This window comes from Micromys minutus, assembly GCF_963924665.1.
Source record: "Micromys minutus genome assembly, chromosome: 16".
In the NCBI taxonomy this organism is placed as follows: Eukaryota; Metazoa; Chordata; class Mammalia; order Rodentia; family Muridae; genus Micromys; species Micromys minutus.
The window spans coordinates 16958124-16984705 of record NC_137985.1 but is presented as its reverse complement, the minus strand read 5'-3'; the positions used below and the strand labels follow the sequence as shown (position 1 = coordinate 16984705).

General features: G+C 49.2%; 1 protein-coding gene across 1 annotated transcript in view; it reads left to right on the top strand.

The window, feature by feature from the left end:
• Positions 1-24833, top strand: part of DNMT1 (DNA methyltransferase 1) — a 41545-nt gene extending 16712 nt beyond the window's left edge. The window contains exons 9-38 of the mRNA XM_080930250.1: positions 100-137; positions 2131-2215; positions 3333-3373; positions 4313-4397; positions 6722-6786; positions 7051-7096; positions 7187-7267; positions 7341-7450; positions 9645-9763; positions 9983-10075; positions 10855-11006; positions 11269-11456; positions 11539-11722; positions 13335-13432; positions 13555-13702; positions 14843-14958; positions 15054-15255; positions 15327-15463; positions 15854-16027; positions 17486-17704; positions 19201-19393; positions 20337-20427; positions 20564-20975; positions 21130-21271; positions 22261-22427; positions 22633-22810; positions 23214-23409; positions 23729-24009; positions 24338-24428; positions 24640-24833. Coding sequence (XP_080786376.1) covers positions 100-137; positions 2131-2215; positions 3333-3373; positions 4313-4397; positions 6722-6786; positions 7051-7096; positions 7187-7267; positions 7341-7450; positions 9645-9763; positions 9983-10075; positions 10855-11006; positions 11269-11456; positions 11539-11722; positions 13335-13432; positions 13555-13702; positions 14843-14958; positions 15054-15255; positions 15327-15463; positions 15854-16027; positions 17486-17704; positions 19201-19393; positions 20337-20427; positions 20564-20975; positions 21130-21271; positions 22261-22427; positions 22633-22810; positions 23214-23409; positions 23729-24009; positions 24338-24428; positions 24640-24680 — 4173 coding nt within the window. The 3' untranslated portion in view covers positions 24681-24833. The remainder of the gene's footprint in view (positions 1-99; positions 138-2130; positions 2216-3332; positions 3374-4312; positions 4398-6721; positions 6787-7050; positions 7097-7186; positions 7268-7340; positions 7451-9644; positions 9764-9982; positions 10076-10854; positions 11007-11268; positions 11457-11538; positions 11723-13334; positions 13433-13554; positions 13703-14842; positions 14959-15053; positions 15256-15326; positions 15464-15853; positions 16028-17485; positions 17705-19200; positions 19394-20336; positions 20428-20563; positions 20976-21129; positions 21272-22260; positions 22428-22632; positions 22811-23213; positions 23410-23728; positions 24010-24337; positions 24429-24639) is intronic.
• The last annotated feature ends 1749 nt before the right edge of the window (positions 24834-26582 follow it).

Genomic DNA, 26582 nt, shown 5'->3' with positions numbered 1-26582 from the left:
ACTGGGGAATTTACTTTTTGGTGCCAGGGTCTCAGTATGTATGTGTATGTGGCTGACACAGAACCAGATTGGCTTTTTAATTTTTATTTCCTCTCTTAGGAAGATGCCGGGAAACTTCAACGTCAAGCCAGAGAGCTGTAAGTGCAGCTGTCCTGCCTCTGCACTCTACGATGGTGCTTAGCTGCAGTTCACTGTTGTGAATAAGGGGCTGGGACCAAGCGCTAGTGTATTTGTAGTCTGAAAGTCCTGAGAAAACCCAGACCAAGCCGTGCTGGAGAGATGGCTCAGCAGTTAAGAATGTTAGCTACTTTTCAAGAACATCCTGGGTAAAGGTGCTTGTTGCACAAGTCTGACAGTTTGAGCTCAACCCCTGGAACCCACACGGGTTATCTTCTGACTTCATATGTGTTTATACTCATACAGATAACTCAAGTCAAACCAAGCTGGCCCTGGTGGGACATAATCTGTAACCTCTTGTGTTGGAGGCTAAGGCAGGAAATTTTCCATGAGTTCAAGGCCAGCCTTGAGTTATAGTGAACCATTGGTTCAGAAAAGAAAAATCAGTAAGAAATGAGCATTATGGTGAACACCTTTCATCCTAGCACTCAGGAGATAGGTGTATCTCTAAGTTCTGAGTCGGCCAAGTTTCAGGCCAGCCAAGGCTAGAGACAAACGCTGCTTCAACAGCAAAAGGTAGTCTGCCTATCCTAGCAAAGGCTGACGTCGTTAGTAGCCTGTGTCCCTCTCCTTACTCAAACTTTGCCTCTGGTCACATTGTCATCCATCATGTGGCTGAGAGGTATAAATTAGCTTGTACTCCAAATGTGCTGGCTGACACTGTTAAAGCTCAGCAACCACTGAGCTCACCAAGGCTTGCAAGCTGGCAGCTGACCCTGGCAGACAGTGGGCTGACCTTCCTTGCCCCTTGAGTTAGCCCACCTGAGCACAAGCAAATAGTGCTGGATTCTAACACTAATTTGATTCTGTTTGCATATATTTATTTGTATGTATTTATGTAGTCCTGGCTGTCCTGGAACTTGCTCTGTAGACCACGCCGCCCTTGAACTTAATAGAGATCTGCCTGCTTCTGCCTCCCAAGTGCTGGGAATAAAGGGGTGCACCATCTCTACCTGGCTTGTTTGGAGTTTAATAGATGGGATCTCCCAGACTTTGATCCTCCTGCCTCAGTATCTGGAATACAGGAATTTCTAGGCCTGTCCTATCACTTCCAAATAGAGATAACAATCTTTTTTTGGGGGGGGGCATGTAGCCAGAATCTGACATAGGTGCCTTTCTTACTGGTCTACATCATTCATTCAGGCTGGAGGTCACCATAGGGCTGGTCTCGCACACTCCTAAACACTGGAATTACAGGTGGATTGGCATGCTAGGCCTGCCCCGCCAGTGTTTGTGTAGACGCTGGGCAGTCTGAACTCCAGTCCTCTGCTGAGCTATTTCCCAGCCTCAGATACTGGTGTTTAAGCTTTTGTTAACTTGACTCATGTAAATATTGATGGCCCAAGTCCAGAGGATAGTCTAGTACAAGACCCCAGATGGGCCGGGTGCAGAAGAGTAAGGACAATCGGGCTCCTGCGTGAGGCCAGCTTTTTGTGCTGATGTTGGGCCTCACTCCACTCCATCTCAACAGTGTTCACAGGGCAGGTGCAGACAGTTCTGCCAGCGAAGGCTGCTGGTGGGTTGTCTTAACCCCTGGCATCTGATTATCATTCACTTGAAGAGCTGAGTGGTGTGGCTGATATACTCAGGGTATGTGTGGGTGCATACAAGTGTTTATCTGAGTGTATATACATGCTGCATCTTGCCTGCAGAGAGGAGAGCTCTCAGGGTTCAGTTCCCTCCTATTGTGGATTGTGGGTATGGAACTCGGATCAGACTTAGGTAAAATCCTTTGTTCAGACATCTGGTGGGTCCCAATTCTGCACAAATATATTAAAACCATAAGATTAACAGATGATAGGAAAGGTTGCCTAGTCTTGAACTGAGAGGAAACATTTGAAGCCTCATTTGACTGCTTGGATGTTGCCCAGAGCCTTTGACCAGTTCATAAAAGATTTTTTTTTTTTAATTTATTTTGCTTTTTTTTTTTTTTTTTTTTAAATAATGTGGCAGAACACTGAGGCAGAGATCAAGGGAGGAACCAGACGGAGAAGCAAAACCAGGAACTAACTTGGACATGGACGATGATGAAGAAAAGGCAATGTCCTTATCTATCTTAAGTTGGGTGTGCTTGCTCCATTGGATTGGCAGAGATGGTGCTGGGCAGGGGTCTGGGTGCAGAACCTACTCACAACTCGGGCAGGTTTGCCTGGTCTCCTTTGGGTGTTGGTTGTAACTGCATGTCCAAGCCTGTTCAGCAAGCCTGCCTGCTCCTTGAAGTCCTAAGTTCAGGTCTTGACTCTTTTCTCCCTTCTACCTCCTCAGCTGAGCATCCTCACAACATAAACAAGCCTGGCAAAATGGTACCCTCCTGTAATCTCAGCACCAGTATGGTAGAGGCAGGATCTAGATTTCATGTCGTGAGCTTGGTCCTAAACACGAGGATCAAGACCAGCCTGAGCTATAAACTGTCTCAAAACATCCAAAATCCCCTCGGCAAAGCAAAAGCATACAGTTAGATGGTGGTGCAAAGATTCTCTCAGTAAAATATGCTGAGATTGAACAACTCAGTGTTTGCCTGGGTCCTCATGTCCTCCATGAGTCCCTCTAGTGCACATGTTACCTAGCACCCTGTGATTAACACTCATACCAGGCGGGCTTATTGGTAAGGTCACGGTCTGTGTCTAGTGTGCACTTGTTGGTTCTGTTTGAAACAGAACTGTGTAGCCAAAGATCTCCTTGAACTCCTGGCTCTCTGCCCCTCACTCCAGCCCCAGTGCTGGGATCACAGGTCTGTGCCACCACTTCCAAGACCTCATTCATGCTTGGCATGCACTTTGTCCATTGAGTCCTAGCCTGTTTGTTTTTGAGACAGTGTCTCACTATGTAGTCCTGACTGACATCAAATTCGGAGCTCCACCTGCCTCTCCCTCCTAAGTGATATTAAAGGTGGTGTCACCATGCTCAGCTGTGGTTTTGTCTAAGGCAAGGTCTCGGGCTTCATCCTCTAAATGCTAGGTTACAGCATGGCCACCATGACTAAAAAGTTCTTTAGTGCCTGTTCTGTGAGAAATAAGAAGTACAATCTTAAAGCCTCCAGTCTCCCTACCCAGGAGATTCTGTTTTCTGGTGTTCAACCTATGCTCGTCTCCTTACATTCACTCACCTGCTTGGCCTCTGAAGTAACGTTTTTGTTTTCTCTTAATTGCTATCAGGATAAAAGAAGTTCCAGACCTAGAAGCCAGCCCAAAGATCTGTAAGTGTCAAAGGTGCTTGTGCCTTACTGTCCTGATATCTCCTAAAGGCTCTGCTAGGGAGTGTTTGAGTGGATAGGGGGACCAGGGCAGCTGGGGTCCTAGCTCAGGAATCTTCAAAGGTTCCCTGGGCCACCTGCAGACCTTTCAGAGTCTTTGATTATTGATTTAGGGGTGAAAGTGTTGAACTTTTCATGGAGCCCATGCTGACCTTGAGTTCCTGGTTAACTGCCTCTACTTTCCCTATGCTCGTGGACTTATCTGCATGGGTATTATGGCTACATATGTGCCATTGTTCACATCCCTGGATTTAAAGGAAGTTTTTTTATATACACATCGATTTGGTTATATGCATTGAAGATGTATCCCAAGAGGTTATGGACATCTTAGAGCTGGAGTCACAGGCTAGGGTGAGCTGACTTGTCATGGGTGCTGGGAACTGAACTTGGGTCCTCTAGAAGAACATCAGGTACTCAACTGCTGAGCCATTTCTCCAGCCTCTTGGGGTTTTTATTAGTACTGAGAATCTAATGCTACCAAGAGGTTCCAGTGTGTTGCCCAGGCTACCCTGGAACTCTGATCCTGCTTAACCCTTAAGTATGAGGGTTGCAAGTGTGAACTACCATATAAGTCAATGTTTGCTTTGTGTGTGTATGTATTTGCATGCGCATGTATACAGTCAAGCGGTTCACACAGTCTCTCACTGAACTCTTATTAGCTGGCCAGTGAATCTGGATCCTCCTGGGCTTACCTATTCAGCAGACTTCTGGCCCTGTGGCTGTAGTTACCAGCTTTTGTGGATGCTGGTGTTGAGTCTCTGGTCCTTACTCTTGTAACGCACCTTCGGCTTTGGGCTGTCTCATCTGCCGGAGTCACTCTCGGAAGCAGGCCTGCTGGAGTTGGTTTTCAGAGCTAACATTTGGTGTGTTACTTGTTTGTAGAGCCACCAAACGGAGACCCAAGGAAGAAGCAGAGCCCGAGCAGATAGCTCCAGAGACTTCTGAGGACAAAGACGAGGATGAGAGGGTGAGTGTTCCGGCTCTGCTCTTCTTGACTCTTATAAACATTGTATCTGTGTGGGTGTCTTACCTGCGTGTGTCTGTATACCACATTTACACAGTGCCCACAGAAGCCAGGAGAGGGTGTCAGGTTATCTGGAACTGGCTGGGTCCTCTGAAAGAACAGCCAGTGTTCTTAACAGCTGAGCCAAGTCTTTAGCCTCACTTCTATTTTTTTCATTTTTGAGATGGGGCCTAGTTAACCTCAAATTTGAAGTCATCGTTTGGTTGCCACATGCATGCCACGGTATGTGGACACCACACACGTAACATGCACACACAAGATAGATGAATATGATTTTCGTCTCTTTAAGCAAGATGAACTTGCTTTGAAAATAGCAAGTGCCTCAGTGCAGAAAATACTAGCACATGCCTGGTAAAACCACGCTCCTGGTCTCGGGATTTACTTGTATTTAAGACAAGGTCTTCTTTAAACATGCCTGGCATTTTCAGTGTTGCGCACAGGTGTTCCATGTTGTCTGTCTTTCACAGCATGCACTTAAGATCTGGACTACGTGCAGTTATGTGCTACTTCCAGGACTATGTTCCAGGAAATTAGTCATCAGGTGATTTTGTCCCTAACATGTAAAAAAACGATGGCATGTAGTTAACGGAAACAAAGATGCTTGGACGATCAGAGGTCATCCGTACAGAACATGTCATCCATTTGGTTCATAACTGACATCATATGTGGCTTGTGACGGTCGTTTGTTACAGATTTGGCACGAATGTCTATAGTCAGTGTGGGCTGTAATGTGACATGTCCTGTGGTTTTCGTCACTTCTCTGGCTTATTTCTTGGTGCTCTCTTAGAGACTGGAGGTGGTGAGCAAGTGCTGAGGCTTTAGCTCGGGCACGGGCACGGTGGACTTGATCTGTCAATCTTGTACTATTTGTCTTTAAGTATGGGGACGAGAGCCAAGGCTCTGCTGCCAAGACACAGCATCACTTCTAAGTCAACGTTTTATTCTTTGCTCTTGGTTTTTTTTTGAACCACGGTCTTTGACTGTAGTCCAGGTTTACCTCAGTTCCCTGCCATGAGCCACCATACCTGCCTCACCTGATGTCTTCATAGTGTTTTTACCTAAAACTGAGTAGAAGCTTCAGAGGGCAAGAAGCTCCTTCTGTCCTCTGCTTGTTGGAGTTTAAATGATTTAAAACCACTGTCTTTGTGTGTGGTCTGAAGCTTTAGCCTTGTTTCTTGCTGCTGAAAAAGTGGGTTTCTGGGGCCAACAAACAAGGCCACTCTGGTCATCTAGCCTGTGCAAGGCTCTGGACTTCATACCCAGCATTGCAAAGGGGAGCATGAGGTGGAAGTAGCTGCAGTCCCACATCCAGAGGGCAAGAGGCAGGCAGACCTTTTGATTTGGGGCCAGCCTGGTCTCTGTAGTTTGAGACTTTCAAAGTAGCAACCTGACTTCTTTCCATACTGAAAGGAATTCCGAATTGAACTGATTCTCTACATCACCTTGCTCAGGAGATGCCTCAAGTTTTTGTCTATTTTGAACTTTGATTTCAAGAGGTCCTTGTTTTGGAGAATCCCACAATTACTGGGGAGGCTGCTCTCGGACCAGTCCGTAGCTTTGCATAGCATGAGGAAACACTGAAAGGCTCCGTCCTTCCCCTTCCCACAAAAATGGCTTATTATAGCCAGCAGTTGTGGTACATGCCTTTTAATCCCAGTATTCGGGAGGCAGAGGTAGGCCAGACTCTTGTTCAAGGCCAGCCTAGTCTACAGTGTGAGTCCCAGGGCAGACAGCTGCACGGAGAAGCCCTGTTTCAAAACAAAAACAAAGGTAAAGCTTTTGGACTAGGGCACCTCTGTTAGAATCTTGTTAAACCTCGCTTACCTGCCTAAGTCCCCTGGCTTCTAATGTGTCCATGCTGGGGGTGCTTGCTTGTTTTTGGTTTTTTATTTTTTTAAGACAGGGTTTCTCTGTAATGGAATTCACTCTATATAGACCAGTTGGACCTAAAACTCAGATCCTCTGTCTCAGCCTCCCAAGTGCTGGGGTAAAGGTGTGTGCCACCACTGCCCAGTTTGTTTTTGAAATAGTGCCTCCCCAGGGCCTCACCAAGTATTCCAGGCTGACTTCAACTCCTGGTCCTAGACTTCTGAGTCGTGTTGGGGCAGACTTTTCATAGGTTTTGGATATTGGCATAATTTGGGCCTCATTACCTGACCATAACCACCCTTCTTCCTGAATTTTGTGACAGCCATATAAGTTTTTACTCCTAAAGTGCCATCCAAACAGATGTCCTGACCTCTGTTCCTTGTGTTTCCTTTGTTTAGGAGGAGAAGAGACGAAAAACGACACGTAAAAAACCGGAACCACTTACCATTCCCGTACAGAGCAGGTGATGTTAAGACCATTCCAGAGAGGGGTGAAGAGATGGCTGTTAATGATCTGCCATAGCAGCCTTAGCTTCTCTTGGGAGTGCAGACCCAGGATGCTTTGCTTCTGCTGGGCGCGTTGGTAAAGGGTCCCTCAGACCTCAGCGTCCTGGCAGTCACAGTGCTTATTGGCATTGGCGTGTACGGGGAGGGGAGTGGCTTAGAGAGTGCAAGACTGGTGTATTTCAAGTTGATGAAATGGCCAATAACATTATGATTCTTTCCAGAACGGAGAAAAAAACTGCTCAGAGCAAAGGCAGTATGATCCCAAAGGTAAGGACATCTGCAGGAGCTTGGCCTGCAGTGGTATAGCAGTTCCTAATGTTGGAGGCTGCCCTCAGGCCATACCTGTTTTTCCCACAGGTCACCCCACCACAGTGCCCCGAGTGTGGCCAGTATTTAGATGACCCTGAACTGAAGTACCAGCAGCACCCTGTGGATGCTGTGAGTCCCTTTCTGATCTCACCCTTTTATGCCCTGCCATCTGGTGCCTGTCTCACTGTCCCCCGTCCTTCAGGTGGATGAGCCACAGATGTTGACCAGCGAGGCACTGTCCATCTATGACTCCAATTCGTCTTGGTTTGATACCTATGATTCCACTCCCATGCATAAGTTCACTTTCTTCAGGTAATTACCATGCTTGGTTGCTTGTGGCAATATGCTATTGGTAGGTGCTCATATTTGGGGCATCCAGGTATAACCCTTGGTCCTAGCCACAGGGCTTCTCGTGATGATTACCCTTTAAATAGCCAAAGGCCAATTAAGGTTTGGACTTCAGCCACAAGAATCCATTTTGTTTCTCCTGTTTGTTGGGTTTTCTGGTTTAGTTTTTTGAGACAGGGTTTCACTTAAGTAACCTAGTTTGGCCTCCAACGTGATAGGTAGTCGTGGATGACCTTGGTCTCCTGACTCTGGGTACTGGCGAGCCAGAGCTCACTTATGCTAGTCAAGCACTTTCAATTGAGCCACATTTCCAGCCCTGGTATTTGTTTTCCAGACAGTGTTTCTCTGTGTAGCCCTGGCTCTCCTAGAACTCACTCTGTAGATCAGCCTGCTTCTACCTTCCAAGTTCTGGGATTAAAGGCATGTACCACCACCTCCAGAGACCTACTTTCAGTTTTTGAGACAGGGTCTTTAACTATGCCGTCCAGTCGTTTTGAACTCCCTTTCATCCCTAGTGTTGAATTCCAGGTGTACCACCACTTAGCTTAATTTTTTTTCTTTAATTTGAAACCAGGACTCACTATGTAGCCTTAGCTAGAACTCCTGAAATTGACCAGGCTAGACTCAGCTTGGATCTACCTGCCTCTGCCTCCTACTAGCATTAAAGGTGTGCATACCTGCCTAACTACAAAGCCTAGCCTTGTTCTGATGCTTTTTCACTGGCGCTGGAACCTTAGGGCCTTCTGCACTCTAGGCAAGTGGTCTCATCCCAGGACACGCCCCCAGGTTTGTTTGCTGCTTTGTGGTTGGTCCAACTCTTAAGTTAAATTTTTAGTCCGTGCCATTCTGAAGCTCATCCTTGTGCTCACACAAGGACCAGCTCTGTGCAGAGTGCCAAATCCACAGACATATATATCCCTGAGCCTTGCCTTGTTCAGAAAACCAGTGAGTGCTCTCAGATTTAATACTTGCAACCCAAAAGCACTTTGGATTTGGGTTATTTTGCAGTATCACAAGGCATCCTGAGATCCACATCTAGAAATGACACTCACTTGGGTTCAGATTCACCACCTGCTTTGGACATAGCTATCCAGGCCAGACTTTGAATTTTTGGTTGTTGAACTACCTCTGCCTCTCAAGTGCTGAAGTTACAGGCCTGCTCACCATCCCTAGCTTAGACAGCATCTCTTTAATGCACTGGGGGTTCGACTTAATTTGTTTGGAAGGGTCAGAATTTTGGGTTTTTGGTTAGTAATACTCAGCCTAACAGCTCCAGATAGTAAGGGGGCGGGGAGCAGAGAAGTGGCAAAGTTGTGGTCAGAATGGAGGCTTGACACGAAGAAAGGCCTTAGTATGGAGGCCAGTGGGGCACAGTGAGGAGACAGAGGCCTAAGGCATGCTCAGTTTGCCTGAAGGCTCGGGCTGGGCCTGACTGGCGGTAAATATAAAAGCCATAGTGGCTGGAGAAGCAGTGCAAGGATGTGGCCAGGCTGGATCATACAAGTCCTGGGCTGTATATGATGGAAGGGTCCTCTCAGGAGCCTCCATTGGCATCCCAGTAGTCATTAAATCAAGTGCTGTTTAACCCACCATGGGCTGAAGTACCTAGGACCATTTGGTTCAGGATACCCGAGTGTGGCTGTGGCTGTCCTCCCTACCAGCTGACTAGTGTCTGTCCTCTTCCCTGCCACTTGAACATTGGTTCCCATAAAGGACAGTCTGCCAGTGGTCTAGAGGGCTAGGCCCTAATAAGCAGGAGATCTCCAAGGGGCCAGCTGAAGCCTGCCTTGTAGATAGCAGTCAGCAGTGAGTCTCACTGTGGCACCCTCAGCTGAGCCCAGACCTTCTCCTTCACTGAGTTGGATAGCCACCTCCTTGGAGGAGGAGGATGCTGAGGGAATGCAGCCCTTGTGTTAGGAACTTGCATTGGCTGAGTGACGTAGGCTCAGGCCTGGTACTGCAGTGTTCTTTTTAGTCTGGAGAGTAAACTCCAGTTTGATACCTTCATAAGGCAGCTCGCAAACAACTCCAGCTTCAGAGGAACCCTCTGACCTTGGTATATGTGCTTGTAGTGGGTCACTGCTGGGTGAAGGACAGTGTTGTCAAAGACTTGATTTATAGCTCTGTGTTGGTAAAGTGTTGTTTGTTGCCTGTTCAGTGTGTATTGCAGTCGAGGTCACTTGTGTCCTGTCGACACTGGTCTTATTGAGAAGAATGTTGAGCTCTACTTTTCTGGTTGTGCCAAAGCTATTCATGAGGAAAATCCATCTGTGGAAGGTACGTGAAATGTTCAAACGGGTTGTTTCAAGAAGCAAGCTACTTTGGAGGCAAGATCTCCCATGGGAGGTTTTGCTTCAAGGGAGAGCTCAAGGTCCTGCCATTAGCTGAGCAAATGACCTTGGAGAGGCAGCATGCTGGCTGGGTCTTCCTGGCAGGGACGTGAGTTTTGAATCACCATTGTTCAGTCTGTTTTGTTATAGACATTTTTTTCTATAGGTGGTGTAAATGGCAAAAATCTTGGGCCCATCAATCAATGGTGGATCAGTGGCTTTGATGGTGGGGAGAAGGCGCTCATCGGCTTTTCCACTGGTGAGTATCGCCCAGTATCCTGAACCTCCCGCCTATCTGGGCTTGGTGGGCTTCGGGCAGAGTTTCATCAGGCCTGGGAGGATCTGGTGACTGTTCACTCTAACTGGCCTGGAAGTGGGTCCTCAGGTCGTCTGACAAGACTAATGCTTAAAATTTGAATGGGTCCAAATCTTAAGAACCCTTTTTCTTCTGGCCCAAGTGGTACTAGCTAATGGAGAAGTTGGGCTTTTGGGGTTTGGCTGTGGGTTTTTAGGTTGTAGGATAAACTTTAGACTGTTCTGGAAGCTCAGATTCATACTTACCCTGTGTTCAGCCTGGAGGCCATCAGTTTTGAGATGGCCTTAAATTTCTTTTTCTAAACTTTGAGTGTGTGCACCAGAGTGTGCGTTTGGGGTTATATAGTACAACTTGTAGTCGATCCTCTTCCTCTTCCATGTGAGTTCCTAGGGTCAAACTCAGATTGTCAGGCTTGCAAATTAGTGTCCTTATCTGGTGAGCCATCTCATTGGTTCTGAGACAGCTTTTTAAAATATATTATATGCTGGGTGTGAAGCAGATACCTGTTGTCCTAGCTACTCAGAAGGCTGAGGAGTTCAGGGCTAGTCTAGGCAACATGACATGACCCTATTACTTAAGCCAAGCAGACATATGCATAAACAGGTATTGGAGGAGATAGAAATGCTAACCACCCTAACTGGGCTGATTATTCATCCATAATTCTTAAAAAAAAAAAAAAAAAAAAAAAAAAAAAAAACCAGGCCATATGGTTTTTTCCCCAGCATTTGCTGAATATGTTCTGATGGAGCCCAGCCCAGAGTATGCACCAATATTTGGGCTGATGCAGGAGAAAATTTACATCAGCAAGATTGTAGTTGAGTTCCTGCAAAGCAATCCTGATGCTGTATATGAAGACCTAATCAATAAGATTGAGGTGAGAGCTTTGCTTTCTCTGGTTTGGATCCACAGACAAGATCTGCACAACCTTCTGCTACCATTAGTTTCGATAAATGTATGAAGCAGGCCTGGGGGCATGGCTCAGTTGTAGAGCCCCTGCCTAGGTTTCTGTGAGGGTTGAGGTACACTGTGGCTTAGTGGGACATTGCTTGCCTAGCATATATGAAGTTCTAGGCTCTCCCTCAGCGTTACAAGGATGCAACATATTAGAAACATCTGATCTTTTCTTCCCTCTAAAGACCACTGTTCCTCCTTCTGCCATTAATGTGAACCGGTTCACAGAGGACTCGCTCCTACGCCATGCCCAGTTTGTGGTGAGCCAGGTAGAAAGTTATGACGATGCTAAGGACGATGATGAAACCCCCATCTTCTTGTCTCCCTGTATGAGATCCCTGATCCATTTGGCCGGTGTCTCCCTGGGACAGAGGTAAGGTGTTAATCGGACCGGAGGGACAACCAGAGGAGGCAATGCCCTGTTTGTTCCCTGAAATGGTGGACATCTCCCTCAGGCGAGCGTCAAGACGCAACAACGTCCTCGACTCGGCCAAGGTGAAGCGAAAAGGACCCACCAAAGCCACCACCACCAAGCTGGTCTATCAGATCTTTGACACCTTCTTCTCAGAGCAGATTGAGAAGGATGACAAGGAGGACAAGGAGAATGCCATGAAGCGCCGCAGGTGTGGAGTGTGTGAGGTGAGTGGACCAGCCTTGGCTTTTCTTGAGTGTGAAGAGCAGTTCATGTTTTCGGGTAGAGCTGCCCTCCTTGAGGGCCAGATGAAGATAGGGAGGTTTCCTGAGAAATTAGCTGTGCCTGCTTCCTGTGGGTGTGAAGAGGATAGACGTGACCCCAGGAGCCAAAGCCCAGCCCCGGGGCTCATTTCCTGGGATTCCATCTAGAATTGAAGGTGCATGTTTCTCTTGGCTGAAGTTTGTGGCTGCAAAAGCCTCTCGCTGTGACTTCCAAGAGCTGGGTTTACAGGCCTGTGATCCTGGCACTTGAAGTGGATCCAGGAGGACCAGGATTTCAAGGTCATTCTCAGTTTTTGAGTCTGAAGTCAGCCTGTGCCATGTTTGAAAAATTAGAATGAATTTATCCTAAACCATAGCCTACACATGCACATGTATCCTGAGGCACTTACGCGTACAAGGCTGACCTGAAACTGCTGGTGTTCCTTCAACTGCCTCGTGTGTACTGGGCACCCAGGTGTGCACTACGTCCCCAGACCTGTGATGTCGGCATGTCCTGGCAGCTGCTTACAGGGCTCGCCTCGTGCTGTACAGGGACTTGGGTATCCTGGGGGTTTTGAATGGGAGAGGAGACTCCTAGGTGTGCTGTTGGTAACATCCAGGGGCAGCTGGGGTTTTATTTTCGTCAGAGAAAGCCACCTCTTGCAGTTTAGTTTCTAACTTGCCTGGATACAGTAGATTCTGGCTGGTTTCCATGCCACCCAATAGCATGTCCTTGAGGCAGCCCTCTTCAGGATGCCCTGCCCTCACTATTCCTTGACTTTCTTCAGTGTCTTTGTATCTAATGTTTGTTTTTAAAGGTCTTTGGTGGTGGTCATGTTTTAAAAATGGAGCTGGGTGCTTGATGGCCCTGTTTGGTTACCTTGTTCTCATGATCTGTTAGAGGCTGTCCCCACTTACTGGTTAGGGACTCTGGTAGCTCTGTGACACCTCAACAGAGCTGCCTGTGAGCTTCTAAAGTACCATCAGCACCCTATTTCTAGACTCTCAGATTCACACGTCCCTTCTCTTAACGGCATCATGCTACCATGGCACCTGTGCATGTCCCTTGTGAACAGCTGGTGACTTGATACCTAATACAGGCTGCATAGTAACATGTAGGTTATCAGTTATATAGACACCCTCACTAATAAAAAAATTTAAGTGTGAAAACATACTGCTTTTGTGTTGAACAGTTTTCTCACACCCCCCCCCCCCCCCCAGCAACACAGCATGGCAGCCATACATGGGCCACAGTGTGCATCTGAAGGTCAGAAGAAACTCTAGAGTTGGTTTTTCTACCTTCCTGTGGGTCTTGGGTATTGAACTCGGGCTATAAGGCTTGGCACCAAGTGCCTCTACCCTCTGGGCCTGGATGTGGTGGCCCACACCTTTCAATTCCAGCATTCGGCTGCAGAGGCAGGAATATCTGAGTTCCAGGCCAGCCTGGTCTTGCACAGTGGGTTCCAGGACACCCAGAGCTTTGTAGAGAAATCTTGTCTCAAACAAATTTAAAAAGCCAAACAAAATAAGTTCCCAGTTAAGAATTGCTGATTGATCGACTTTGGATATTTTTCAGGTCTGTCAGCAGCCCGAGTGTGGGAAGTGCAAGGCGTGCAAAGATATGGTTAAATTTGGTGGCACCGGGCGGAGTAAACAGGCTTGCCTCAAGAGGAGGTAGGCTGTGCTATGTTCTCAGATAACAGAGGGGCCAGGGAAGTCTACCTTGTGTCCTGTGGGGACGTGGTGTGGCGAGGACATGCTTTTTGCTGGAGTTGAGTGCAGTGTGTGTTTTGCAGGTGTCCTAACTTGGCCGTGAAGGAGGCAGACGAAGACGAAGAAGCTGATGATGACTTGCCAGAGATGCCGTTACCCAAAAAGTTGAATCAAGGAAAGAAGAAGAAACAGAATAAGGATCGAATCTCCTGGCTTGGGCAGCCTGTAAAGGTGAGGCGCCTTCTTGCATACTGCTGTGCCTCTGAGCTCAGCCATGCAGCCAGGACACTGCTGGCTGGCCTAAGGAGGGCCTTATAAAATTAAGCCCTTTCCCTCCCTTGTTCTGATAACTGGGAGGGGAATGCAAGGCCCCGGGCGTGCTGGGCTAGAGCTCAGCACCTGAGCTGTACCTCATTCTTCACTGGTAAACCATGAGCTGCAGCCCATACACTCCACCCTTTGTGATGCTCCGTTCTACCTCCCAAGTGCTAAGCCACATGCTACCCTGTCAGATTGTTCGTTTATATTGTTTTTATAAAAATTAAGCCCGACAGTGGTGGCACACCTTTAATCTCAGCACTCGGGAGGCCTAGGCAGGTATATCTGAGTTCTAGGCTATCCTGGTGTACACAGTATATTCCAGGACAGCCAAGACTAGGGAAAGGTCAGAAGCCTTGGGTTTTTTGTTTTGGTTTGGAGAGAGGATTTTTATTGTATGGCACTGGACTGGACGACTTGGCCCTTTTTTTTAAGACTGGTCATATGTCGATGACTAGGGTTGAGCCACTGTGGGTGCTGGGAACCGAATTCAGGTTCTGTAAGAGCAGTGAGCACTCTTCTCCAGCTTGATTCGTTCAGTCTTTCGAATGTTAGCATTGCAGTCAGGGTTTTTTTTTTTTTTTTTTTTTTTTTTTTTTTTTTTACTGCGTTGCTCTGGCTGGCCTGAAACTGTAGGTAGGCCTACCTCTGCCTCCAGGTCACTGGGATTAAAGGTGTATGGTATTATTACACCAGGCTTTTTTTTTTCTCATTACATTTACTGGATGCCACAGCACCAGTGTGGTGTCTGAACAGACTGCTTATGTCTCTATTCTCCATCTTCCATGTTGGTCCCAGAGATCAGCTTGGTCATCTACCTTGGAGGCAAGCTTCTTTATCCACTGAGCCATTCCATCCTTCAGGACTCAGTAGATCAGAAGTCATGTTTTTTCTCTTTAGGGTTGCTAGGGATGGAACCCAGAGCAACTGCTGACCCACACACCCTTAGTCCCAAGTAATTTTCATAGGCAGTTAAGGAGAGCCGCCACACAGGTTAAATGTAGTGAGACCCTTAGATGTGACTGTCACCTGAGTTCTATTGCTTGCCTTCAGGTTGAAGAGAACAGAACTTACTATAAGAAGGTGAGCATCGATGAAGAGACTCTGGAGGTGGGTGACTGCGTCTCGGTCATTCCAGATGATTCCTCCAAGCCACTCTATCTAGCCAGGTGTGTGCGCCTAAAGTCTAATCCTGTCAGAATAAAACCCATGTTCTGCTGGTTACATTGAGATATCTGTTCCCCGTCCTGTCTTATGACTACAGGGTCACTGCACTGTGGGAAGACAAGAATGGGCAAATGTTCCACGCACACTGGTTCTGCGCTGGGTCAGACACAGTCCTGGGAGCCACCTCCGACCCCCTGGAGTTGTTCCTGGTGGGCGAGTGTGAGAACATGCAACTTTCGTACATCCACAGCAAGGTCAAGGTCATCTACAAAGCACCTTCCCCAAACTGGGCCATGGAGGTGAGTGCCTCTTGTCCCCTACTCTGTGCCACCGTGAGAGCTGGGGCTGACACAAGGCTTTGTTTCCATAGGGAGGCATGGACCTTGAGACCACATTGCCAGGGGCTGAGGATGGGAAGACCTATTTCTACCAGCTCTGGTACAATCAGGACTATGCTAGATTTGAGTCCCCACCCACGACCCAGCCAACAGAGGACAACAAACACAAGTGAGTGGGAGCCAGTAGTCCCTGTCCTCTGCTGGCAAAGGCTCACTTTCCACTCGTGCTCTTCACACTTATGGGAATGTTTAAAATGTGTGGACAGCCTGGAGTTACCTTGAGCAAGTTGTGGCTTTCTGTTTAAAAATACTCACTTATGGTGCTGGGTTTTAGCCCCAGGCCTTGGGCATGCTGGCTGAACACACTGCTGTTGATGTTTATAGCCTCTGGCTTGTTTCTAGTGTTTTTGAACTAGTCCCCAAGAACTGTCTTCCAAGTGTGGACATAAGACAGCTCTCCCTACACCTGCAGATTTGTTCTTGGATTTCAGTGGCTGCCACAGTCACCATTCTGCGACTTCGGAACCTTGAGTTTCTACTCTGGCTTTGACTTCTGCAGGTTCTGCCTATCCTGTATCCGGCTGGCTGAGCTGAGGCAAAAAGAAATGCCGAAAGTCCTGGAACAACTTGAGGAGGTGGATGGCCGGGTCTACTGCAGCTCTATTACCAAGAATGGTGTTGTCTACAGACTGGGTGACAGTGTGTACCTGCCTCCCGAGGCCTTTACTTTCAAGTGAGTCCATGTTCCGTAGCCGTCAGCTGGCTCTGATGTTCGCAGCAGACCCCTTAGGTGCTAGACCATCAGTCTGCCTTCTGAGAAGTGGACAGCCTGACGGCATTTCAGCTTCAAAGCCGTTAGCTTTGTAACAATGCCTGATGTAGCTGAACTCTAATAATGGAAGCCATATTCTGGCTCATTTTGGAAGTTCAGTACAAAGTCGGGCAGATAATCACTCTAAGCGTGACAGAACTTGTCATCTGCCTGGGGGACGAAGGAGAGGTTCTATTGCCACTGTCCCCCTTAAGGGCGTACCTCCAGGGACATTCCTCACCCTGTAAATGCTCTATCACTTGCCGATAGTGCAGCCCCAGGGGGGCCTGGCCTTCAGCACACTGCCCTGGGAGCCCTTTAGCATCTGAGCCATGGGTGTTAGGTGAGACTGCAATACTGGACAATCCATTCCTGCCTCCACTCTGTCTGAGCCTGTTAATGCAGACCCATGGTCTGGCAAATGGGATCTTTTACTGTGAGCAGCATTACCCTGTACTCCACATGTCAGATGTCAGGGGACATCACCTTCACCCTCACACTGTGTCCTCAGCACTAGGAAAAATTGGGGTTGCTGCTCATGGTTGCCGACCATACCTCAGCATTTGTACTTGAGGATCCAATTCCCCAGTGCCTAGTGGGACCTTAATCCCCAAATTCAGCTCAGTTGTTTTGACCCATGGAACTGAGAACTTGGTGGGTGCCTCTGTGCTACTGGTGTTGGGTGTTTCACCAATCTAGCAGCTCTTGTCTTTGACGCCCTCTACAGCTCTTGTCTTTGACGCCCTCTAGGGTGTTCCCTGTGTTGTATACCAAGCACAGCATGTAGGCCACACAGATTCTCAGAGGGAGGCCTCTGGGACTGGAGCAGACTGTAGAGACCCAGATAAGAAAGTCAAAAGGCAACTTCTAGCCAGAGTGGGCAGCCAGCTCTGTCATGAGTCGGACCAAACTTGGGCTTTCTCAGGCTCCATCCCTCAGTGTACTTTACTGCCGAGCTGCATAGTTGAGGAGAGGTGAGAGTCCTGTTGCAGTCGTCGTTTTTCTTAGCTGACACCTGGGGAGATGGCATGGTTCTCTCTCAGGAGCTGTTCTTAGTGAAGTGTCCCATCCTGTGGCCTCAATTTGTTTGCTGACAGGGTCTTGTCACATACGAGTAAGTTCACAATGCCACATGGCTGGTAGTCAGGTCCAGGTCGGGTTTCCTAGGCTAGCCCAGAACTCCTGATGCTCCACCAGTCTCCCAGGTCCTGGGATTTCAAGTGCAAGCATCCATTCCAGCTTGAGCTCTGGGAATTAGGTGGCTTTTTGTGTGGCTTTTTGTGATACTTTATTTGCGTTATCTTTCCTTAATGGTCCTTGGATGTGATGAATCAGACTTGGCTCACTCCAGTCATCTGTATCCTTCTCTATTCTCTGCAGCATCAAAGTGGCCAGCCCTGTGAAACGCACAAAGAAGGAGGCTGTGAATGAGAGCCTGTTCCCTGAGCATTACCGGAAATACTCTGACTATATCAAAGGGAGCAACCTAGATGCCCCAGAACCCTATCGAATCGGTCGGATAAAAGAGATCCATTGTGGCAAGAAGAAAGGCAAAGTCAATGAGGCGGACATCAAGATCAGGCTCAACAAGTTCTACAGGTGGGAGTGCTCAATGGCTTCTGGTTCTGAGGGCACAGGTGCACTGTAGAGCTGAGCTTTTGGTGCTCATAGTTGTGGGCCAAACGGACCAAAAGCTGATGTCGAGCATTCCTGATTTGTTTGGGTCCTCCTTCCCAAAGCACAAAGCACAGTCCTTCTGTCTGCCCTCCCTAGTCCTGCTCTGCACCATCCTGGCTGGTTCTGGAGTTTTCCAGTCCTTGGCTTAACTCAATACTCACCTTTGTGCATGTGTGTGTGTCCACTTTTAAGCTTTATTCCTTTAAGGTTTATTTATGTATAAGTACACTGTAACTCTTCAGACACACCAGAAGAAGGCATCAGATCTCAAATGGTTGTGAGCCACCATGTGGTTGCTAGGATTTGAACTTGGGACCTCTGAAAGTCAGTGCTTTTAACTACTAAGCCATCTCTCCAGCCCTTGGGCTTCTTTGAGAGTGGATTTTAGCCGACTATTCTCTAGGGTTCGAAGCTAGTCTGGTCTACATAGTGAGATCCAGGACAGCCAAAGCTCCAGAGAGAAGCCCTGACTTTGAAACAAAACAAAAACTGGGTTTCCTTCTGGAGTTGAGGCTCTCCTGAGACTGTGTAGACCACTTCCTCCTGCCTCAGCCCTCATTCTTTTTATAAAAATCCTGTAACTGGAAGTGAGGAGGGGCACTGTGAAAGAAAACTTCCAGATGAACCAGTACATGCTTCACCAGCACAGCTGGAACTTGATCCCTGTCTCAGCATCCCAAGTGATAGGATAATAGGCACCTGCTACCGTGCCTGGTCCTCCCGGAGTCTTTGTAACAATGTTACAGAAGAGCACGGTACCCAGCAGTGATGCAGGCAGAGAGAACACCAGTCCACGATGTGGTGCCCAGGAATCCCATTCCTGCTGTGGTTTTAGGGCCAAGTAAGGGTAATCACCAAGCTGGCAGGCAGTCTTGGAATGTGGTCTTTTCTATGGTGCAGTTTATACTTGAGCATCCTGAAACCAGAATACTCAGTTCTGCAGCTGACTTCATATTACAAGCTGCCTCAGGCATACTTAATGCTATGGAGAGGCTGGAGAAGTGGCTCAGTGCTTAAGATTTGGAGTTTTTCCAGCACCTAGATGGTGGCTACAGGCCTCTGTAAAACCCCAGTTCCGCAGGACCTGATGCCAGACATACATGGAGGCAAAGTACCCATACACATTACATAAAAATGAATAGATCTTTAAATGCTGCCTAAAATGACCTGTGAGAACTGGTATGGTGGCTGATGTTTGTGATCCTAGCACTTGAGGTGTGGCCACAGGAGGATCACTGAGTTCCAGGGCAGCCTGGACAGCAGAGCAAGACACGGTCTAAGAGGGCCTTGAAGCTGTATGAGGTATAGAAGCCTAAGATTTTCGTTCTCAGAGTCAGTGCCCAATTGCTGGTTCCAGGCATTTCAAATGAGGGTGCTCTGGCCTGTGAAGCCGAATTCACCTGGTATCCTCCTTCCAGGCCTGAGAACACACACAAGTCCATCCAGGCCACCTACCATGCTGACATCAACCTGCTGTACTGGAGCGATGAGGAAGCTGTGGTGGACTTCAGCATCGTGCAGGGCCGCTGCACCGTGGAGTATGGAGAAGACCTGCTCGAGAGCATCCAGGATTACTCACAGGGCGGCCCCGACCGCTTCTACTTCCTCGAGGTGTGGAGCCAGGCTTCAGGGGCACACATTTGAGAGCAAGGTGCCCCGAAAAAGTGGCTCAGGCTGAGGCAGGGCTCAGTGACATGCAGATTAGGCTGACCTTGAACTGACAAATCCTCCTGCCTCTTCCAAGTGCTGATAGTAGACTGTGCTCCAAGCCTACCCCCTACCCACTGAGTCTCAGGTGTGGGATTTTGGCTTTTAAAGAAAACAGTACAGTTGAGGGTGTGGATTGATCTATTGAGGTTTTGTTTGTTTTTTTTAGTCTTTATGTGAGTACACTGTAGCTGTTTTCAGACACACCAGAAGAGGGCATCAGATCCCATCACAGATGGTTGCTGGGGTTGAACTGGGTTGTGTTCCAACACTGAACTGGCCCCGACGCCCAGCACTCAGGCTGGGGAGGCGGTGGGGCATTGACAAGGTCAGAGGTGATGGCTAGCAGACCGATTGTTGAACGTGTAGATGTTAGGGCAGAGCTGCATGTTCATGCACACAGGTCTGACAGCACGCGGTTCTGAAGAGTCCACACTCAGCCCTTTTAAGAGTAGTAATCGAGAATTTTGTCTTTTAACGTTTTGTCTTAACACCACTCAAATTTATGGGATTCCGTTTTTTTTTTTTTTTTTTTTTTTTTTAAGGCTTCTAACAGCCATGTCTAGGGTTCTGATACGTGTTGAGTGTCCCCCTTCTTAGAGGAGCACACTTAGTCCCATGTGAGTTGTAGGCACCTCTCTGTATTGTGGACTGGCTTCAGAGTAATACTTGTGTCTGAGCTTGTCTGTCCCCTGGCTGTAGGTTTTGTCTGTTTCCAACGGTGAGGTCAAATTCCATTGGTGGTTAATTGGCTGTGGTTCTACTCCGAGATTAAAAAACTGTCAGTTCTTAACAGTAAAGGGATCAATGAATTTCTTCTGTACTAATGTGGTTTCTCTCTGTGCAGGCCTACAATTCAAAGACCAAAAGCTTTGAAGACCCACCAAACCACGCCCGTAGCCCTGGGAACAAAGGGAAGGGGAAGGGGAAGGGGAAAGGTATGTCCCTGTCCTGTTAATCCTGAGTGTGGTTCTATGGAGAAAGGATCATAGAGCAAGATAAAGCATCACTTCAATAAAGGCCTGAGAAGAGAAGTCTGGTGGCCCTTCTGACGGCTAACTGTTCCTTCTCCAGGAAAAGGGAAGGGAAAGAATCAGGTATCGGAGCCCAAAGAGCCTGAGGCAGCCATCCAACTGCCCAAGCTTCGGACCCTGGATGTGTTTTCTGGCTGTGGAGGGTTATCGGAAGGATTCCACCAAGCAGGCATCTCAGAGACGCTGTGGGCCATCGAGATGTGGGACCCGGCAGCCCAGGCATTCCGGCTGAACAACCCTGGCACCACGGTGTTCACAGAGGACTGCAACGTCCTTCTTAAGCTGGTCATGGCCGGTGAGGCGACCAACTCTCTGGGCCAAAGGCTGCCACAGAAGGGCGATGTGGAGCTGCTGTGTGGTGGACCACCCTGCCAGGGCTTCAGTGGCATGAACCGCTTCAACTCCCGTACTTACTCCAAGTTCAAAAACTCCCTCGTGGTCTCCTTCCTCAGGTAAGCGAGGACCACCTCTCTACCTTGCTTGGTGGTGGTGGTGGGGTTAACTCCTAGTCTAGATGCAGATTTGTGGAAGCATCCCCGTGCCCTGTTGCCAGCTCCCTGGGCACGTGGGTGTCTGCAATGACTAGTGTTTGTTCTGCTTCTACAGCTACTGTGACTACTACCGGCCTCGATTCTTCCTTTTGGAGAATGTCAGGAACTTCGTGTCCTTTGGACGCTCTATGGTGCTGAAGCTTACTCTGCGCTGCCTGGTCCGCATGGGCTACCAGTGCACCTTCGGCGTGCTCCAGGTGGGCGCCACAGCAGACCGAGGGACGGATGGCCTCTTGTAGCACAGTCCTTGAACTCTTGCTCTCCATTGCGAACCCGGGAGGGTTCTAGGCCTGCTGTGGGCAATAGAGGGCAGCAGTGTGGTTGTGTGAAGATAGTGGTTCAGCTCAGATAGAAAAAGCAGAGAGGGCTAGCCAGGTGTGGCGTCACACACCTTTAATCTCAGCACTAGGGAGGGAGGGAGGGAGGCAAATCTGGGTTTGAGGGCATCTGGTCTACAGAGTTCTAGGACAGCCAGAGGTAGAGAAAACCTGTCTTGCCAAAAACAAAGTATGGGGTGACAAGGTGCAGTGGCCCAGACCCCTGTCTACTCCAGTCCCGGAAGGCTGGAGTAGAGGAACCCCCCACGGATTAAAGACAGCATCTCAGGATTCAGAGCTAGCTCAGTATTTTGCATTCACGGGCAGCACATTGCCTCTGTCCTGTCCCCAGCACCTAGAGTAATCGGGGTTAGCTGGAACCCAGTTGGTAGAGAGCGCTTGTTTAACCTGGGTTCCATTACCACCACACAGACGTGGTTGTACACGCTAGTCATGCCAACCAGTAAAGGGATTGCAGGTAGGATCAGGACTTGATCTCATCTTTGTCTATATAGCAAGTGTGGCCAGCCTGGGCTCCATGAGACCTGGATTCCATAACCGGACAACAAAAATTAGCTGTTCAGGTGCTAAAGTTTAAGTTGAAAGACATAGTGATGGGTTAGCATTCCGGGGGGGGGGGGTGTGGCCTTAACTGAGCTTGACGGAGTTGGGATGGCAGGAACCTGAGCAGGCTGTTGATTTGGTTCTGGACATTCAAGTTCCTGTATTGGATTGTTCTGCAAAGGGCACGGCCCTGGCTGAGGCAAGCCGTTCGCGAGCTGCAGGTGTTGCTGCCGCTTTCCAGTCTGGCTCTGAGAAGAGGCAGCTGGGCAAATGCTCTGCCTAATGTCATCTGTTCCCTGTGGCAGGCTGGACAGTATGGTGTGGCCCAGACACGAAGGAGGGCCATCATCTTGGCCGCGGCCCCAGGAGAGAAGCTGCCTCTGTTCCCAGAACCTCTGCATGTGTTCGCACCTCGTGCCTGCCAGCTGAGCGTTGTGGTGGATGACAAGAAGTTTGTTAGCAACATTACGAGGTAGGAGTTGTGCGCAGCCCGTGTGCGGGACAATGGCCACGATGCTGCCCTGCCCTCCGTGTGCACAGCAGCAGTAGACCGCTGGCTGGAAGCCGGCGCCTGGTGCGGGTTGGCATCGTGCAGGCAGCAGGCTTGTGTAGCGCCCAATCCTACGTTTGACCAGAGGCCGCCTGCTTGACATCTAATAGAGCACCTTCTGCTGCAGGCTAAGCTCAGGTCCCTTCCGAACCATCACCGTGCGAGATACCATGTCTGACCTCCCTGAGATCCAGAATGGGGCCTCAGCACCCGAGATCTCCTACAATGGAGAGCCGCAGTCCTGGTTCCAGAGGCAGCTTCGAGGATCACACTACCAGCCCATCCTCAGGGACCACATCTGCAAGGTAGCTTCCCTGTGGTCTTGCCAGTGCCTGGCCCAACTTCTCTCCTAGGCTTACTTACACCTCCACCAGCCTCCAGGCTCAGCATCTCTGATCTACCCGCATAGTATCCTCGGATGGCCCTGGTTGACATCAAATGTCCCCACAACACACCCTCTCGATAGCATTTCAGTATGGGCTTCTTGTACAACTGTGTGCTTCCTCAGCTAACTCCACACGGAACCTTGTCCTATGCATTCGTCTCAGATGTCCCTCTGACATGCCACAGGTGTCATCAGCTCTGTTCTTACATGGCCATCTCTCAGCTAGGGTTCGATGATTGTCTCATCCCGATAGGATCTGAGCCTCTGGCTTCCCCTTTTGTGTTTCCTGAACTGGGTTTCAGCTGGGGTTCCCTGTGTTCTAGGACATGAGCGCATTGGTGGCGGCCCGCATGCGGCACATCCCACTGTCCCCGGGATCTGACTGGCGAGACCTGCCCAACATACAAGTGCTGCTGAGAGATGGCGTTACAACCAATAAGCTGCGTTACACCTTCCATGACACGAAGAATGGCTGCAGCAGCAAGGGCGCCCTGCGCGGAGTCTGTTCCTGTGCAGAAGGTGGGACCTCGGGCTTTAGTCACCACCCTCCACTGTCTTACGACAGCCCTGTGTGTGGGCTTGCTGTTCAGTGGGGGTAACTTCCTGCGTTTTCCTAGCAGTCCCCGTTGAACACATCTACTTGTTAAGCCAGAGGCCTGGCCATGCCTGGGTGCTACTAATTAAATGGCTGCCATGGTGCGAGGTTACGACAGTATGGGGTGCCAGATGAAGCAGCTGTAGCTTCCCTTCAGGAAGCCCCAGTGCAGAGATGAGGTCTGAGGTGCCTCAGTCTCCCTGGTGCCAGCCTTGGCCATAGCTCAGTATTCTTTTGCAACAGGCAAGCCCTGCGACCCTGCTTCCAGACAATTCAACACCCTCATCCCCTGGTGTCTGCCGCACACCGGGAACCGGCACAACCACTGGGCTGGCCTCTACGGGCGTCTGGAGTGGGATGGCTTCTTCAGCACCACTGTCACCAACCCCGAGCCCATGGGCAAGCAAGGTCGGGTGCTCCACCCAGAGCAGCACCGTGTCGTGAGCGTGCGGGAGTGTGCCCGCTCCCAGGGCTTTCCAGATACCTACCGGTTATTTGGCAACATCCTGGATAGACACCGGCAGGTCAGTTTATCACCAGAGCTTGTCACCAAGTGGCTTCAGCTCTTGTATTGGGAGTAGGGGCCACAGAATGGGGCAGCAGCAGCAACATAGTGACACAACACCCTTCCTAGGCTTTAACGCACTGGGGAGGCGGGCGGTGGGTCTCTGGATCCCAGCCTAGAGCTACATAGAGACCCTGTCTCAGAGACTGAATAAGAACTGTTAGTGACCTGTGGGGGTGTGGACATCAGTGGGCTGTGCCACCTGTGTAGACTGTGTCCACAAAGCCCATGTCATGGTCAGGCCACTTGCGAGCCTGGTGTCGAGCTAGTGTCCCCTCCTTCCGCAGGTGGGTAATGCTGTGCCACCACCACTGGCCAAAGCCATCGGCCTGGAGATTAAGCTCTGTTTGCTGGCCAAGGCTCAGGAGAACGCCTCAGGTATGTGCTACCTTCCTCATGGGCAGCTCTAGTCCTTGGGGCCTGTGTACCAAGTCCTCACAAGAGCCGGAGCAGGCGGCTCGGTGGCCTGTGAGGCAACGTAAACATTCTGACGGTAGCACCTGCCTCGGACCGCCCCAAGCACCTAGGCCCAGAAATTTCGGGGAGTTGTCTCTGGGCAGCCAAGTGACTTCTTTTCCTTTCTCCTCAGCTGCAGCTAAAGGAAAGGACGAGACTGCTACCAAGGACTAGTGCTCTCGCCCTGAACCCCACATGCACTGATGTTTTTAACCTGTTGAGCCCCATCATTTGAAGTGTGCTCAGTGTCTGTGGCCATGGCTGACACTAAGCTGTTTGTATGAGGTTTGTTTTGTGACCAAGCCGTGTAGCACTTTGTGCATTCTGAATTTTAAGGGTTTTTTTTTGTTTTGTTTTGTTTTTTTCTTATTCTGTATTCTATCAGATCTGCCACTGTGCAGGTGGCAAGTGAGACTTGATGTAGTTTTATATGTTGTAATATTTCTTCAAAATAAAGCGCTTCTATAAAGCACCCGCTAGTGATTTTTCTCTGGCAGCATCTCCACCACCAAAGGAGGAGGAAGGGGCTTGTGCTTTATGGTCTGTGGACCTGCCACTGCATCTACCTCAGTGGTGGCTATATTTCTGTGACTGTTCTGGCCAGGGAAAGGCAGATGGAACTTTCCAGAAAGCCTCAGACTGTCCTGGCTAATCTCCATAGGCACTTTGCCCTTCTTGTTTTTGGAGTTGACCTTTTATTGTGTCTGGTAATAAAGCAGTCATCCTGGGGTCACGACAACATAAGACCTGGATCGTGGAGCAAGAAAAGAGACCATAGCTAAGGCACCCTAAAACCTCCGACTCCTGGGTCATTGGGTATGGCTCAGCACATCTTTTTGATACTGTGTAACCATACACACACACACACACACACACACACACACACACACACACACACACACACACACACACACACACACACACACACGGGACCATTATGTCCGCCTGCCTTCTGAGTACCACTGTGCTGTACTAAAATAGAGCAGGAGCTTTTTAAGGCGCCTCTGCCCAGGCTAGCTCAGAACTCCGTTCTCGAGCCTTATCTTCCCCAAGACCTGTGTTTATCTCAGTACCACGCAGACCATCTGGAGGGTGTGCTGCTGTGTTAGCCCCTCTGCCTCTGGAGCAGCTGCTGTCTTTCAGCTGGGCTGGGCTGTACTTTGGCTGTAGTCTCTAGAGAACTTGGCAGGGGTGGCCTCCGTGCTGGCTTCTTGTAATGGTCGTGTGCCAAACCTCCACCTCCACCTACTGGCCCCTCGTATCGGCACACAGTCATGCTCCTGTGCTAGAGCACTGGTCATTCTTCAGAGCCTCGGGTTTGAAGGTCAGACCCTGGTCAGAACAGTGTGCTAGGTGGTTTGAGTTTGCTTTGAGACAAGATTCTCTCTCTCTCTCTCTCTCTCTCTCTCTCTCTGTCTCTCTCTCTCTCTCTCTCTCACACACACACACACACACACACACACGTCACATAGCTCTGGCTGGCTTTGATCCGTCTGCTGGGCTGCTGGGATTGGAACCAATGCCAGAGAAGCTGCACTACCAGCTGATCCACATCCCCAGCTCTGTAAAATTTATGTCAAAACTTTATAGTGTGATGTTGGGTGTATACCACAGCTCACATGTGGAAGACAACTTTGAGGTATGTATTCCACCTGTGGGTTTGCTGGGCTTACACATCAACACTCAACCGCTGAGCCATCTTGTTGCTCCAGAATTGGGTTTGTTACTGAGTTAGTCTCACTGTGTCTCCTGGTGGTATTCCTATTACTGTGAAGACATCATAACCAAGGCAACTGTAAAACAATTTGGGGGACTTGCTTCCAGTTTCAGAGTCCATGAACATGGCGGGGCAGATCTCATTTCTACAAGCAGGACCTCCCCTCCCCCACAATTATACCCCCAATAAGGCCACGCCTAATCCTTTCCAAAGGGTTTCACCAGCCAAGCACCACATTCAGATACAGGAGACCATTCTCAAATCACTACACCCTGGCTGGCCTGAGATTAAAGCAGATCTGCCTGCCCCTGCCTTCCCAGTACAGGAGTAAAGATACCCCTTGTTATGCATGGCATTTA